Genomic DNA, 13,179 nt, shown 5'->3' on the forward strand with positions numbered 1-13,179 from the left:
TAGAGGGAATCTAAATTCTAAGAAACTTAATTTTCTGATTTCCCAGTCAACATAGTAAGTGAGAAGAAGAAAATTAGTAGAAAGGGAGGGGTGCTTATAGAGGCTAAAAATAATGACAGCAGAAGAAATGCACTGCTAATTCTACGGAAGCTGGAATAACCATACACACCAGTGCCAAAAACAGAATGGTAGGGAGTCATTAAATCCAGGGCAAACTATCTTAATTTGTTCAAGGACATCACAGAATCATAACTTAATGCTGTGTTACAGTATAACGCACTAATAAATGTATGTGACTAAGGAAAGATTGTATTATATTTAGTCTATACTGAGAAGAAAGCTTAGACATATAAAACCACATAGAAGAATGCTCATTAGATGTAGTAAGCAGGTTTGTATGCTTCAGTTACTTGAAAAAATTATCTTCTCTTAAAGCAGTGTCAAGAAAAGGTATTTTATTGATGAGGCAAATAAGGGTTTGTATATCAAATTCCCAAAACCAGCCCATTCTTTCTAGCAGCAGTAAAGTTCTGTTTAAGGATTCAAACAGTTACATTTTAATACCACCTCTAATTACTAACTGGATAGTCTGGCAAGCCATTAAACCTGTGTCTCAATTTCCTCAATTGTGAAACAGTAATAATAACTGTTTAAGCATGTCTCACAGTTAATGATCAGACTCTAACAAGCTTCCATGTGTCAAGTGCTTTTTAGATTTATTATGAAAACTAAGACACTGATGCCATTTGTAAGGAAGTTTTCCTTTTCAAATATGTCACTTCAAATATATATTCTTCACTAATGATCCCTTATTATGTGAATCTCCTGAAAATATATTCAAAATTGTTTCTGAGTGCAGTTTTCCAGGAGAGAGGGTCTATCAGACCATTCACAAAGGATTCAAAAAAATTAGGAACCACCTATGAAAGTAAGTAATCCTTAAACTATATATCTTTTAGGAACTGTTCCTAAATGACTCCAGAGTATCATTTAACTTTGTCTACCCAACTGTATTTGTGTGACGGCCTGGGATTATGGAGAGTATCAATAAAGATATGCAAATTCTCTAACTCAAGATACAGCTAATAATTTTGTTGTTGTTTGCTACTGTTTGTTGGTTCATGTGTCAAAAAAAATAGAGTAGACCTTTAAAATGTTTTCATAGATGGAAATGATTTAAATTCAGAATGAATGCTTAGAAATTGTGCAGCAGATTCTTGTTCTTTGGCCACCCAGAAAATGATGCTTGTAAGCATTTGTTTCTATATTAGAACAAAATCTTTGCATGCTGATGTTAGCATCATTCTTGACTGACATGGAAAGTAAGAAAGGGAAAAGATGTTTAGATAAGATGGATTTCATGCCTAGACTAAAATATTTCCTTTAAAATGTTTTTTGCAAAATCATTTGAATGTTCATTTCTCCATATAATAACTTAATTCTTAAGTAAAATAATTTTTACCTTGAAGAATATTTCAGTGTATTTCAGAATGTTTATATTTATATTTTAATTTTCTGAAATGTGTATATATTTGTTTCATACTTTCATCTTTTTTCCTTAAAGTGTTGGCTTAAACAGCTTGCTTCTGTGGTACCAAAACACACATTTTTATTTTCGTGATCTTCCCAAATTTACTCCTTTTTTCCTACAATAGACACTGCCCTCTGAAAACAACACCTTTCTTGAGTAGTGTCTTCTGTCTAAATTTTTATCAATTCATTTACTAGCCATTGAGCTATCACAAGAGGCCAGCCATAGCAGCATGTAACAACTAGAAAGCAGCTTATTACATATGAATCCTTTCACTAAGCAGTCAGCTGTATGATTCGCATCATTTTTAAGTGGCATCTTTTTCTATATGTATTTTTGCTCATAACTTTCCGATTTTTGAGATACAATATGAACAAGCCTCACGTTCTGCCTCACCAAATTGTGTTCTTTTGTGCCATCCCAGTCATCCTGAAAGTATATTAGTGCCTTTAATGCTTTCTCTGTTTTTTAACAGACTAAAACAAACTGGAAGTCCATTGTTTTAATACCCCCATATTAAAAAAAAATAATGCGTTAAAATAATTCACTATAGAATGTGTAGAATTTTCCTTAACTCGTTGAGATAAATGGGAAGTAACTCCTTAGGCGGGAGGTGTATATGTTGTTTTCTCTGTGGTCTTTAGGAATAGATCAGACCACAGCTGTCTAAAATATCTTCGGATATCTGTGCCTTGTGCATGAGAATGTTTAAACTTAATTGAATGATTGTATCACTACTCCAGAAATAGAGGTAAATTATCTGAAGTTATCTCTTAAACTTATGATGGTAATTCAGTCTCTTGAAGTCTTTTTAACACAAAGAAATAATTAGAAAGTCAAGACTCTTATAATTTTTTTTAAAATGTTAAAAAATTCACATTTGTCTAAATATATGTCCTTGAAAGTGCTTTATATCTGTCTTGCCATTCATGGTTTTTGAATCACTTGAATGTTTGTGATTTTTTTTCTCCTTTACCTACACATGCATAAAATCTAGTTGTACCTAGAGTGCTAAATTTTTACTGTTTGCATTTTATACTCATTATTATACTAGTTAATTTTATTCTTTGCCAGGGGATACTGAGTTTTAAGCAATATCAACTTCAAAACCAGGTTTTAAAGTGTTTTCTCTCTCCTCTCTGGTTCCCTAGTTAAAAGATTTTGTTGTTTTTGTTTTCTTTCTCTTATAAAGTTAAAGGATTCAAAAAGAGTTTTTTGCAGTTGGATTGTGGAAGTGAATTTTCATCAAGTAAGGCTATAACTTATCTGACTGAGCATGCTTACAGCAAATTATTTTTAAGCTTTAGACACTTTTTCCCCCTCGGCTCTAATAGAACTGGACCCCCACTGGAACCTGTTCCAAATGGAAATATTCTATTATAAGTAGCACCTTCCCAGGGGGGGCATGGTTTAATCTTATTTGTGTGACCATAAACAATAGCACAGTGTTTTCAGCCGAATGTGTGATCCTAGCTACTGTTAAACGGGTGACTCTAGTAAACATTGAATATTCTTTTATCATTGGTTATTTATACCCTGAATATTACAGAGGATAACATGGGCAGTAATCATAACTCCATTTTAATATGTTGTTCTATGGACGTCTAAACTTTTGATATGTTTCTAAAACTATTAAGAAAATAGTGTTAATAGTTATTTTGCAGATAACAAAATGTAGGTGGTATGTTACTAGCAAAAAAAAAAAAAGTGCCTTCTGGAGAAACCAAAGAACATTTTGACTACAAATGGACACCGTAGTTTGGTTTTTTTGTCCCAATACTATGGAATAACTAGCTTTTATTTTAAATTAACCCCATTAAGTCCTCAGTAGAAGGAAGACAGTAAAGAAAGCTGTTTCCTATGTCCCTTCTTCCTCTTCTCAGTGTTCAGGGATCATCTATTACTTTTTTCCAAAACCTTCTGAATAATTTTAGTACATTTTATGGATTAAATTATCCTCTATAAATTCTATCTGGGTAAATTTACTCTGTTATTTTGGTTGAAACAATATATCTAAAACTAGAAAGAATGTTTGAAAGTTTCTTAACAGAAGTGAATTGACCTGTAAATTGAGCAATAGTTTATTACAACAAAAGAATAGAAATCTTCAATATAATTTCAAAAATAAGTCTTGAATTGAGGTTTAAAATAGTGACTTAAAATTTCCTAACCCAAATTAACCTTACTGACGTCTGAAAACCATTAACAGGTATATGAGTCACTCATCTAATTCCTCATTTCTTCTTTCAAGTGGCTTGTTTGCTTTGTTTTATCCTTCATCCAATGACTGCCATGCCAATATTATGTTTTCTTCTTAGTGCCAGTGCTGGTTACTGTTTCCTTTGTTGAGGTCTTGGTTGTCAGGAATAGGCAAAGCACACAATATGCTCTGTAGGTTACAGTGACAAACAGGCATCCTTGACTCTCTAAATCAGCACCATACGATACAGCTTTCTGTGGTGCTGGAAGTGTCTGTATCTGGCCACATGCAGCTGTTGAGCGCTTGAAATATGGGTCATGAATCTGGTAAACTGAACTTTTAATTTTCATTAATTTAAGTTTAAATAGCCATATATGACTAGTGGTTACCATGTTAGACAGCACAGTTCTAAATAATCATATTTAATCAGCATTATTCTCACAGGTCATATATAATTTTTGTATACATGAGCTTTTACATCACAAGTAACAGCCTTTTCACATTAAAGGAATTTTCATTATATCACAATAAAACTGGTGAAAGAAAAGAAAAGAAGTATTAGCTCCGGGAGTCAAGTTTGGTTTGGATTCAAAGCCCCAAAGCTTAATTCTGATTTAGTTGTCTAACTTTAGAATGTCACTGGAGTGCGTGAGCAGAAAAAGAAAGAAGGAATGTAAATTGTTGACCCGTTATTTGTGACTTACACTTCTTACCGGCAGAAGCTTGCCAAGTGGGTGAAATAATTCTGTGCTTATCGTCCCTTTAATAAAAGAAAACATTGCCTAAAGATAGAGAAGTCCATGTCTTCTGGAGGTAATCCATATATTCCTAATTATAATGGATTAATTACACAAAGAACGTTCACTGGGGCAGCCTGGGGAAGGGATAAAAGTGTAAACATTTAAAAGAATACTTTATTAAAATCAACATTTAAATTTATGGAAATGGCTGTTGCTAAGCAGAATAATGATGAGAATTAGTAATGCCTTCAAAACGTCAAGAACACTTGTCAGAGAACTGAAGTCCAAATACAACATTGTTGATTTTGTAATCCATTTCATACTTGCTGAAAAGAAAGAAATTTTCATTTGTTTAAAAAAAAAATGTCATCTGGACTAAGTTGTTTTGTCTTTATTCATATTTAGTATCAAAATACCCTTTCTCAAAATCAAAATGATTCTTAAAATATTTAGATCACTATAGGAAACAATTGTTTTAGATTCAAATGGATAAACATCATTTTGCGTTTTGTTTTAGAAACCCAAATCAGTCATGGTTTTATAAAATTTTATGTAATTCTATTAAGCCATAGTTTTGATTTTCTCATTGTTATATATTTGGTTTTAGTTTGTACTTTATTGCTTTTGGATTAAGCTATGGGTTTCTAATTTTTTTGGTGATATTTTGCTGACATTTGCTTCCTAGTGTTGAGGGGACCAGTGTGAGGGCATGGAGTTGAATAAAGTTCGATGGCAGCAAACTACTCTACAGTTAACATACACACATGCTACCTTGAATTGAGCATTTAAAAAGCTAGTTGTGCAGCATAGCAGACAGCAGTTTCATTTAATGCTGCCAAAACTGTGGCACAGGGTAGTGTGAGATAAACTTACTGCCTGACTCCTCGTCATCACAAGTACTATCATTGTTGCTTTTACTGTCTTCATGAAAGGAAGAAATTAATGCCCCTTTACCATTGGTTGGAACTGACACATACAGTACTTTTAAGGCTGACTTAAAGGGCCAGTAGAGGAATATGGGACTAAATAAACAAGACTTTTAGGAAAAGATTTAAAACAACAGAGATCTTAAAATAGAAAATTGAGGTTGAAGAGAAGACGGTGAGGCCAGATAACATCAGAAACATTATTTTTAAAGAAACAGTTATCTTTAATAAAAAGGAATATGTGTAGTCCCTGACTTCCCACACTCAAAGTAAAGGGAACTTGACTGAGCCAAAAGGTTTTCATAGGTTCACTGTTAATCTGTCGTATCTGGGGAGGACAGGCTCAGCTGCTGTTTATGCCTCTGACCTAGGCTCCTGTTTGACCTAAGTCTGTCTTGATGCAGCAGCACAGGCCAGCGAGGAGGCAGTGTCATTTCGCCGTGAACGCAGCACATTTAGGCGCCAGGCAGTACGGCGCCGGCACAATGCAGGGAGTAACCCTACCCCTCCTACATTGCTCATCGGATCACCCCTAAGGTATGGTATTTTAAAATTCCACCAAGCTTAGCATGCATGTAACAGACCTCTAACTTGTTCTGTCAGTCTCAAGAAAGCATTTATTAAATAGCTTTGTTTTCCTTTTTCTTCCAGTTTCTCTCCTATACTGTTACGCTTCTTTAGGCTTTCTCTGCATGTGACTGAGCTTATTGCATTATGCATGTCTTATATTGCATTATTTAAACAAAATGATCAGATTGGTTTAGCCAATTTTAAATCACAAAAATTATTTTAGGGCAGTTATAAAAATGTAAATAGAGGCCTTAAGTCAGCTTTTCATTTTGTTTCCTACACCAAGTTAGTAATATTCATGCAGTATCTTTCCTGAACACCTTGAACAGTGTTCAATATGAACAAATATGGACTGAGTGGTGAGCTTGTTGACGTCAGCCTGATAAACCAGTTTGATTATTTTATTTCACTAAAATATGATATATTTTATTTTGCATTGCTTGAAAATTAATCACCAGGACCTAGTAAATGACACGGAACTAGAATATTTAATTTTTGGTAACTTATGGTCAATTGGAGATATATATATACAGATATATACATTTGTATGTACATTTATGGTGAATTTCTCAACCTCTATAGTATGCTGAACAAAAAAATTATTTTTCCAATATTCCTAATTAGGAAAGCATCTATTTATAATCTTGGGAGTAATTTTTTATTGAAATTCTTAAGCTTTTTTATTCTCAATTATGTCAAATCTAATGAGCCTATGGCTTGAATTAGAAATATAAAAAAACCTATTCAAAAGACTTACGCTTTATTTAAAGAATACAAATATGGACGAAAATATATGTGCTTGCTTAAGCAGTGCGTATGTTATTATACCATATGCTTTTATTAATCTCTTTTGTCCAAAAGCATCATTACCCAAATTATTTTACTACATTTTGAAATTCAAAAGGAGGAAAATTTGGTGAAATAACTGCTGTTGAATGCATGGTAGGTTTGAAGAGATAAATCCCTTCCCTTGTTAAAATCTTGTTCATGAAAATAGCAAAATCCTTATATCTTTAAATTACTGCTTTATTTTATATTCCCCTTGGGATTTAAGACTTGATTGTTCTTCTGAGTTTTACATTACAATCAGGAACTTCATCTTTCATAGATCATGTTCCTAATTAATCCTGCAGTAATACATAATTTATAATGCAGTGTGGATTAGTTAAACCAATATTTAAAATATAAAAATGGGGAAGCAACCATTGAAAAGAAACATTTGGTCTAGAAATCTTTTCTGAGTGCCTTTACTTTTTGTGAGCCCTCCTCTTCTATTTCCTTTGCTCCCTGAGGTAACTTTTTTTGCTGATGGATTTGGGATGTAGTCCCAACCTGCAGAAAGTGTTCACCATTTCATTTTACTTTTCCTATTTTGTGTTTTCTAACCTCTTCTTTTTTCCCCTTGAATAATACTTGCCATAGACATATTCTTTGCTTACCTTCTCACTCCATGTTGATATTTCTTAATCTTTTTTAACCTTCTCTTTTTAGTCTTTAAAAATCCTTTCATTCTTTGGATCTCACTCACTAAACAAATGTAGACAAATTTGGTTTTTTTCTCTGCCTGGTGGAATATTAAAGAACTGTTCTAACTCCAGCCAACCACATAGGATTTCTCCATGTTTTTCTAAGGTTTTAAATACATCACCATTCAAATGAGGATATGCTGTGAGCCCTTTATTTGTAAAGGGCTCACATTAGGATTTTTGGAAAGTAGTCTTCCAGTAATCAGTCAGCATGTAGATTTTGTTAAGGTTCCATGATATTTCCAGTACGAAGATTGCATGTACCTTAAAGAGGCTGACTTCATTATGAATGAAATAAGATAAAATTTAGCTGTGAGGAATTAGGAGAAACACCAATTGAATAAAACCACCTTTTTTAATTGCAAAAATATTCAAGTAAAGTAATAGTGGTATTCTCAATGTGAGTTACATAATAATAATCTCATCTTTAAATAAATATAGGATAGCATGGTTATGCAAAACTTGAAAAACTTGTCAAAAAGAAATGGAATAGGTATGATAATACTTTAATTATAATTACTCTATAAATATCAGTAAAATGTATTAACTTATTTTAAAGTTTAATGAATAGTGTAAGCAATCAACAGTCTAAAAAGCAACTTGGTAAAGTATATGTCTCCAAAGATTGGGGGTGAATCATCAATTTCCTTACAAAGAGAATTTGCATGTATTTTTTATGCTTGTTAGAATATCCTATTTCAGAATTACTTTTTAAAGTTTTTTTGTTCATTAAGTTAACCTTGTAGGCCCTTATTAATTCTTCCCAGTTAATAGAGATAAAAACAAAAATGAATATTTAAAAATTCTATAATACTAATATTAAGAGTTCTATATTTATCAGCCTAAATGTGATATCTTTTAGAACTCTAGTTAATGGACTGGAATGAAAATAAATCATCAGTGCATTTGGGGGAAGGGAAAGAAGCTTTACTGTATTCTTAAATTTATTTTTTTAAATATAAGATTGAAAGACTTGTAATCAAATAAGGTCATAGTAATAACTGAGTCCATAATTGGAAATTCATATCATTTTGTGGTACTCAGGAAGGAATCCACCAAATATTTGTTGCTTGTGTACTGTGTTCAAGATACTCTTCTGAGTGTTCTCTGGAATCTGGAGATTCATAGCAATAATGGGATCATACTCTTAGAGTTTATTGTTTAGTTGGGGAGATACATACAAAGATAACTCACAGTGTAAGGCAGAATGTGTCAAATATTAAGTACGTGGTACAGAGGAAGGAAAGACCAAGACCAACTATATTTTTTTATCATTTAAATTAGAAGAGTTAATTAATTAGTAAGACTGCGTGTCAGTGATGCTACTGATAGCCAATAGTTTAGAAACCTAAATTTCTACCTTTTGCTGTGTTGTGAAATAGTTGCTACCTTTTCTGAAACTGATAGTTTTGATATATAATTAGTATTGTAAAAAAGATTAATTTTTGTCAATTATTAGTTAGCTTAAGGTGAAGTACCACCTCCAGGAATAGTTTTCCTAGCAATTTGTGCAAAAATAATACGCTTTTTTCTTGTTGAAGGATTCTTGAAAACAGGAATTCAAGGGACATAAATATTTTTTGTCTAGCTTTTGATGTTCGGAAACTGGACATTTACAACTGCATAGATTTTGGCTAATTTTCTTTGTTTCTTTATTCTGGAGTTGATTTTCATGCATTGCCTAATATTTTGAAAACCTTTTATATATGGATATGTTGAAGATTAACATATTCTCAATACGTTCACATTAGAATACATCTAACTGCCGTATAGCACGTTTGTTTATGACTTTTAAGTGAAGAAATTGATGGAAAAATTCGTTGAGTATATATATATACATATATTATAAAATTTTGTCTTCTGAGTCTGAAGGATCATAGTACTTGAGCTACTCAAAATTTTCTCCCTTGTGAAATTTGGTCATTTTGGTAAGGTTTATGGATAACTTTAGATGGCTTCCAAGGACAGACTTACTATTTATAGTTATGACTTAAAAAGTTAGTGCCGGTAAGCATTGTCAGTGTTTTGCAGACTTATTTGTTTTTAATATGTTGCATACATTCCTGTGCTCTATTTAGATTATGTGCTTTTTATTGGCTCTAAAAGAAGCCTGAAAAAAAAATAATGTTTCAGGTCGTGGTGATTAACAGAACTTTCTGTGGTGGTGGAAATATTTTATAATCTGCACTGTCCAGTATAGAAGACACTAACTACTAGCTTCTGCCCACTCTGGTAGCTGTGGTAGCCATGGTAGCCACTAGCTGTGTCACGTGGCTCTTGAGCACTTGAAATATGGTTAGCATGAATGAGGAACTAACATTTTAGTTACTTTAGTCGTGTGTGGCTACTGTATTAGACAGTACAGTTCCAGAGTGTGTTCTGTTACCATAACCACAGCTTTAAGCAATATATGAAGGTTTTTTTTTTTTTTTTTTTTTTTTGCGGTACACAGGCCTCTCACTGTTGTGGCCTCTCCCATTGCGGAGCACAGGCTCCGGACGCGCAGGCCCAGCAGCCATGGCTCACGGGCCCAGCTGCTCCGCAGCACGTGGGATCTTCTTGGATCGGGGCACGAACCCCTGTTCCCTGCATCGGCAGGCGGACTCTCAACCACTGCGCCACCAGGGAAGCCCTGAAGTATTTTTTACTTAGTCTTATTTCATGGTTACAGTTGACCCTTAAACAACATGGGTTTGAACTGTGTGGGTCCAATTACATGTGGGTGTTTTTCGATAATAAATACTATAGGATGACATGATCCGTAATTGGTTGAATCTTTGGATGCTGAACCGTGGATAAGGAGGGGCATTATAAGTTATATGCGGATTTTCAACTCTGGAGATTTGGCTCCTTAACCCCCGCGTTGTTCAAGGCTCAACTCTACTTCAAATTACAGCTCTCGTCCCAGTCTGCAGCAGGATTAGTCTTGTTTTCTAGACATCAGAGAAACCGCTGCGTTTAAATTCAAAGGATTAGAGAGAAGTTGATACTCATGAAAATGCTAAAGTTACCGAATGAGGCCATTCTAAGTAACATACTTCTTTTAATTCCTAAAAGGTCTAATAATTTTAATAATAGTGCAGAGTTGCATTGAACATCATGTAGAGAACGACATATAATAATTATACTCAAAGTGTTTTCATGAGTTTGATCAGTTTAAATTTGAGTGTTATACTAAGAAAATTTAAATTCATAGTGTTTAAAAATATATATAAACATAAAATGAGTTAAGAATATAGTATAGTTTCTTAATTTTATCTAATTTTTAGATAATTTAGATAATTTTAATAACATTTATAATCACAAAATACTAAGTATTTTTAAATTTTTGTAAAATTCAGAAAAGATTATAATATCCCTTGAGAAATTACTGGTTTCCAAATTATTTTTATGGTTTTGTAAAACGATGGGTTCTTGTAATGAAACTTTGGTATGAATTGGAAAAGATAAGAACAAAATTCACTAAGGGAATGTAATTATTGTTAACTAACACCTGTATATAAAGCCTGTGGCCTTATTGCAGAACTATGTAGGCTTTTGGTAGAAAAATCACTTTATATATGAATTATATTTCTTCTAGCATCTCAGCAGTCATTTTTATTTCACTTGATTCAGTGTTTTTTATTCTGGTTATCTTCACTAGTTTGTGATTTTCTTTTGATTCAAAATTGTCATCTTGGTTGCATTTGATAAAGATTCTTTGGTTTTCAAGTGCATAGAAATTTTGTCTTATTGTGAATTTGAGATGCCAGAATATTTGAAAGAACAATTCTAGAATAATTATATCAAGGTTATTTATAAAAATGCATATTGAACTAAAAAATAGGTTTTTTCTATAAGGGACCAGCTACAGCCTACATATATTTAGTGTACTTGTGACTCTTCTTTGCTGCTTTTTTCCTTATACTAGAACTTTGTTGTCTTGAGGTGGAAAGGTGTCACACATTGGTTGCTTTACGTATACATTGAACTTTTTCTGTGTTCATCACCGTGAATCAGATTTCTAAAGACTGGAAATTTTAAGCCGGCAGTATGATCTGCATATTTTACAAAGTTTGTTGGCTCGCTCTTAGGTTACATTGAAATCTTTTAAAATTAGTTTTCTATATTGACTTCTAGCTATTGTTTTCTCTTTTCTTCCCTGTAATGTCTCCCCAATCCATGTTTTTTCCTAGCCTTCAAGATGGTCAGCAAGACCAGCAGTCCACAGCCCAGGTCAAAGTCCAGTCCCGCCCCCCTTCCCAGGCTGCAGTGCTCAGTGCTAGTGCCTCCTTGCTGGTGAGAAATGGGAGTGTCCACTTAGAAGCATCACATGACGATGCATCTGCTGTAGGCGGCAGCAGTTTGCACGATGAACTTGGTACGCAGGCCTTATATAATCTTGGTGACTTAAAACTTTGATGTGGCAGATAATGGGTAACAATGATTACACTTCTTTCCTGAGATAGCTTCATTTTGGAACTATGCATAAGAGCACTTTTTTTAGGATTTGCCCTGTGTATAAGGAAAATTTGACATTTGCTTTTCCCTTTTCTGTTTCTTTCAACTCTTACTCTACATTTTCTTTTGAGCATGTCCGTTATTAATGGTAAAGTATTAATAAATGTTCTTGCTTTACTGTCCTCTTATAACGATTTGGGCAATTTTATTATTTCTTGGCATTTGTACCATGTGGTGAAATGTTGAATTTTTAAAAATTATTTTGATTGAACCTTAATTTCTCTGAATTCTCTGCTGCAGGAAAGGCAAAAGTACTTTCTAATGGCCTATTGCTGTATAATCTTTCTTTTAAGTATTCTATATTTTACTTCAATGTCTGTCAGAAATAGGACTTACTATAATTCTAAATGCAGTATTCTGAGGACATGATGGCTCTATACCACTATCAAATGACTTTATAAAGTTTTTTCTTTTTCCTGTTAATACATCTAAAAATAGAAATATAAGTTATTAAATAGTTAATTCTCAGAGAGGTGGTATGTTTAAAGCCTCAGTAATGCCTTAAAAAGACAGTATTTTATACTGGTTTGTTTTCTATTTCTCTGTCCGGTTCAGCTTTCTCGTGCTCAAAATGCAGATTAATAGCAATTTAAGTAAATATAATGAAGAAGAAAATCTTGTTATTCAGAAATACACATTTCAAAGTATTATATTTGCTTACTGTGATTTTGTTTCTCCATGTTATAACTGTCTTTCATTTATAAAGAAGATAATTTAGTTGATGCTTTTACTAGAAGGATGTATGGTATAGGGTGCCCAAAATAGGTATAATAAAATTTCATATGCTATTTATTGACTCTTTTCCCATTTTGTAAAAACTCTTAGTTACAGAGAGAATTAGTAAGTATTAGATATGCATATTGATGAAAATTGTCATCTTTAGCAAATCTTATAGAAAGCTGAAAGTGGTCATCTAAGATATTTATACATTAGAATGTACGGTGATTTCTAAATAAAATGAGAAGGCAATAAAACATTTTAATTTTAGAGTGCTTTTGCTTTTGAGTTTGTAATTTGCAGAGAGCAGGGAGTCTATAAAGAGGGTGTTTGAAAAGAGTAAGGTAAACTTTAATTTAGTTACTTTGAAAGTAGGGATGCTTCCTTAGCTGCAAATATATTGAGTAAATAGTATCTTTTTATTGACGTTTCTCTTGGGTTAACCCAAAGTTCCTATAAACAGAGGACT

At 33.0% G+C, this 13,179-nt stretch overlaps 1 protein-coding gene across 2 annotated transcripts in view; it reads left to right on the top strand.

The window, feature by feature from the left end:
- Positions 1-13,179, top strand: part of PCNX1 (pecanex 1) — a gene marked incomplete at its 5' end in the record, with an annotated part of 180,708 nt that overhangs the window by 63,129 nt on the left and 104,400 nt on the right. Inside the window, 2 exons of one of the 2 annotated variants that reach the window (XM_079700727.1) lie at positions 5,802-5,934; positions 11,669-11,853. The exons of the other annotated variant lie outside the window; for it this stretch is intronic. Coding sequence (XP_079556853.1) covers positions 5,802-5,934; positions 11,669-11,853 — 318 coding nt within the window. The remainder of the gene's footprint in view (positions 1-5,801; positions 5,935-11,668; positions 11,854-13,179) is intronic. 2 annotated transcript variants of the gene reach the window in all.

The sequence above is a fragment of the Hyperoodon ampullatus genome, assembly GCF_949752795.1.
Source record: "Hyperoodon ampullatus genome assembly, chromosome: 3".
NCBI lineage: Eukaryota > Metazoa > Chordata > Mammalia > Artiodactyla > Ziphiidae > Hyperoodon > Hyperoodon ampullatus.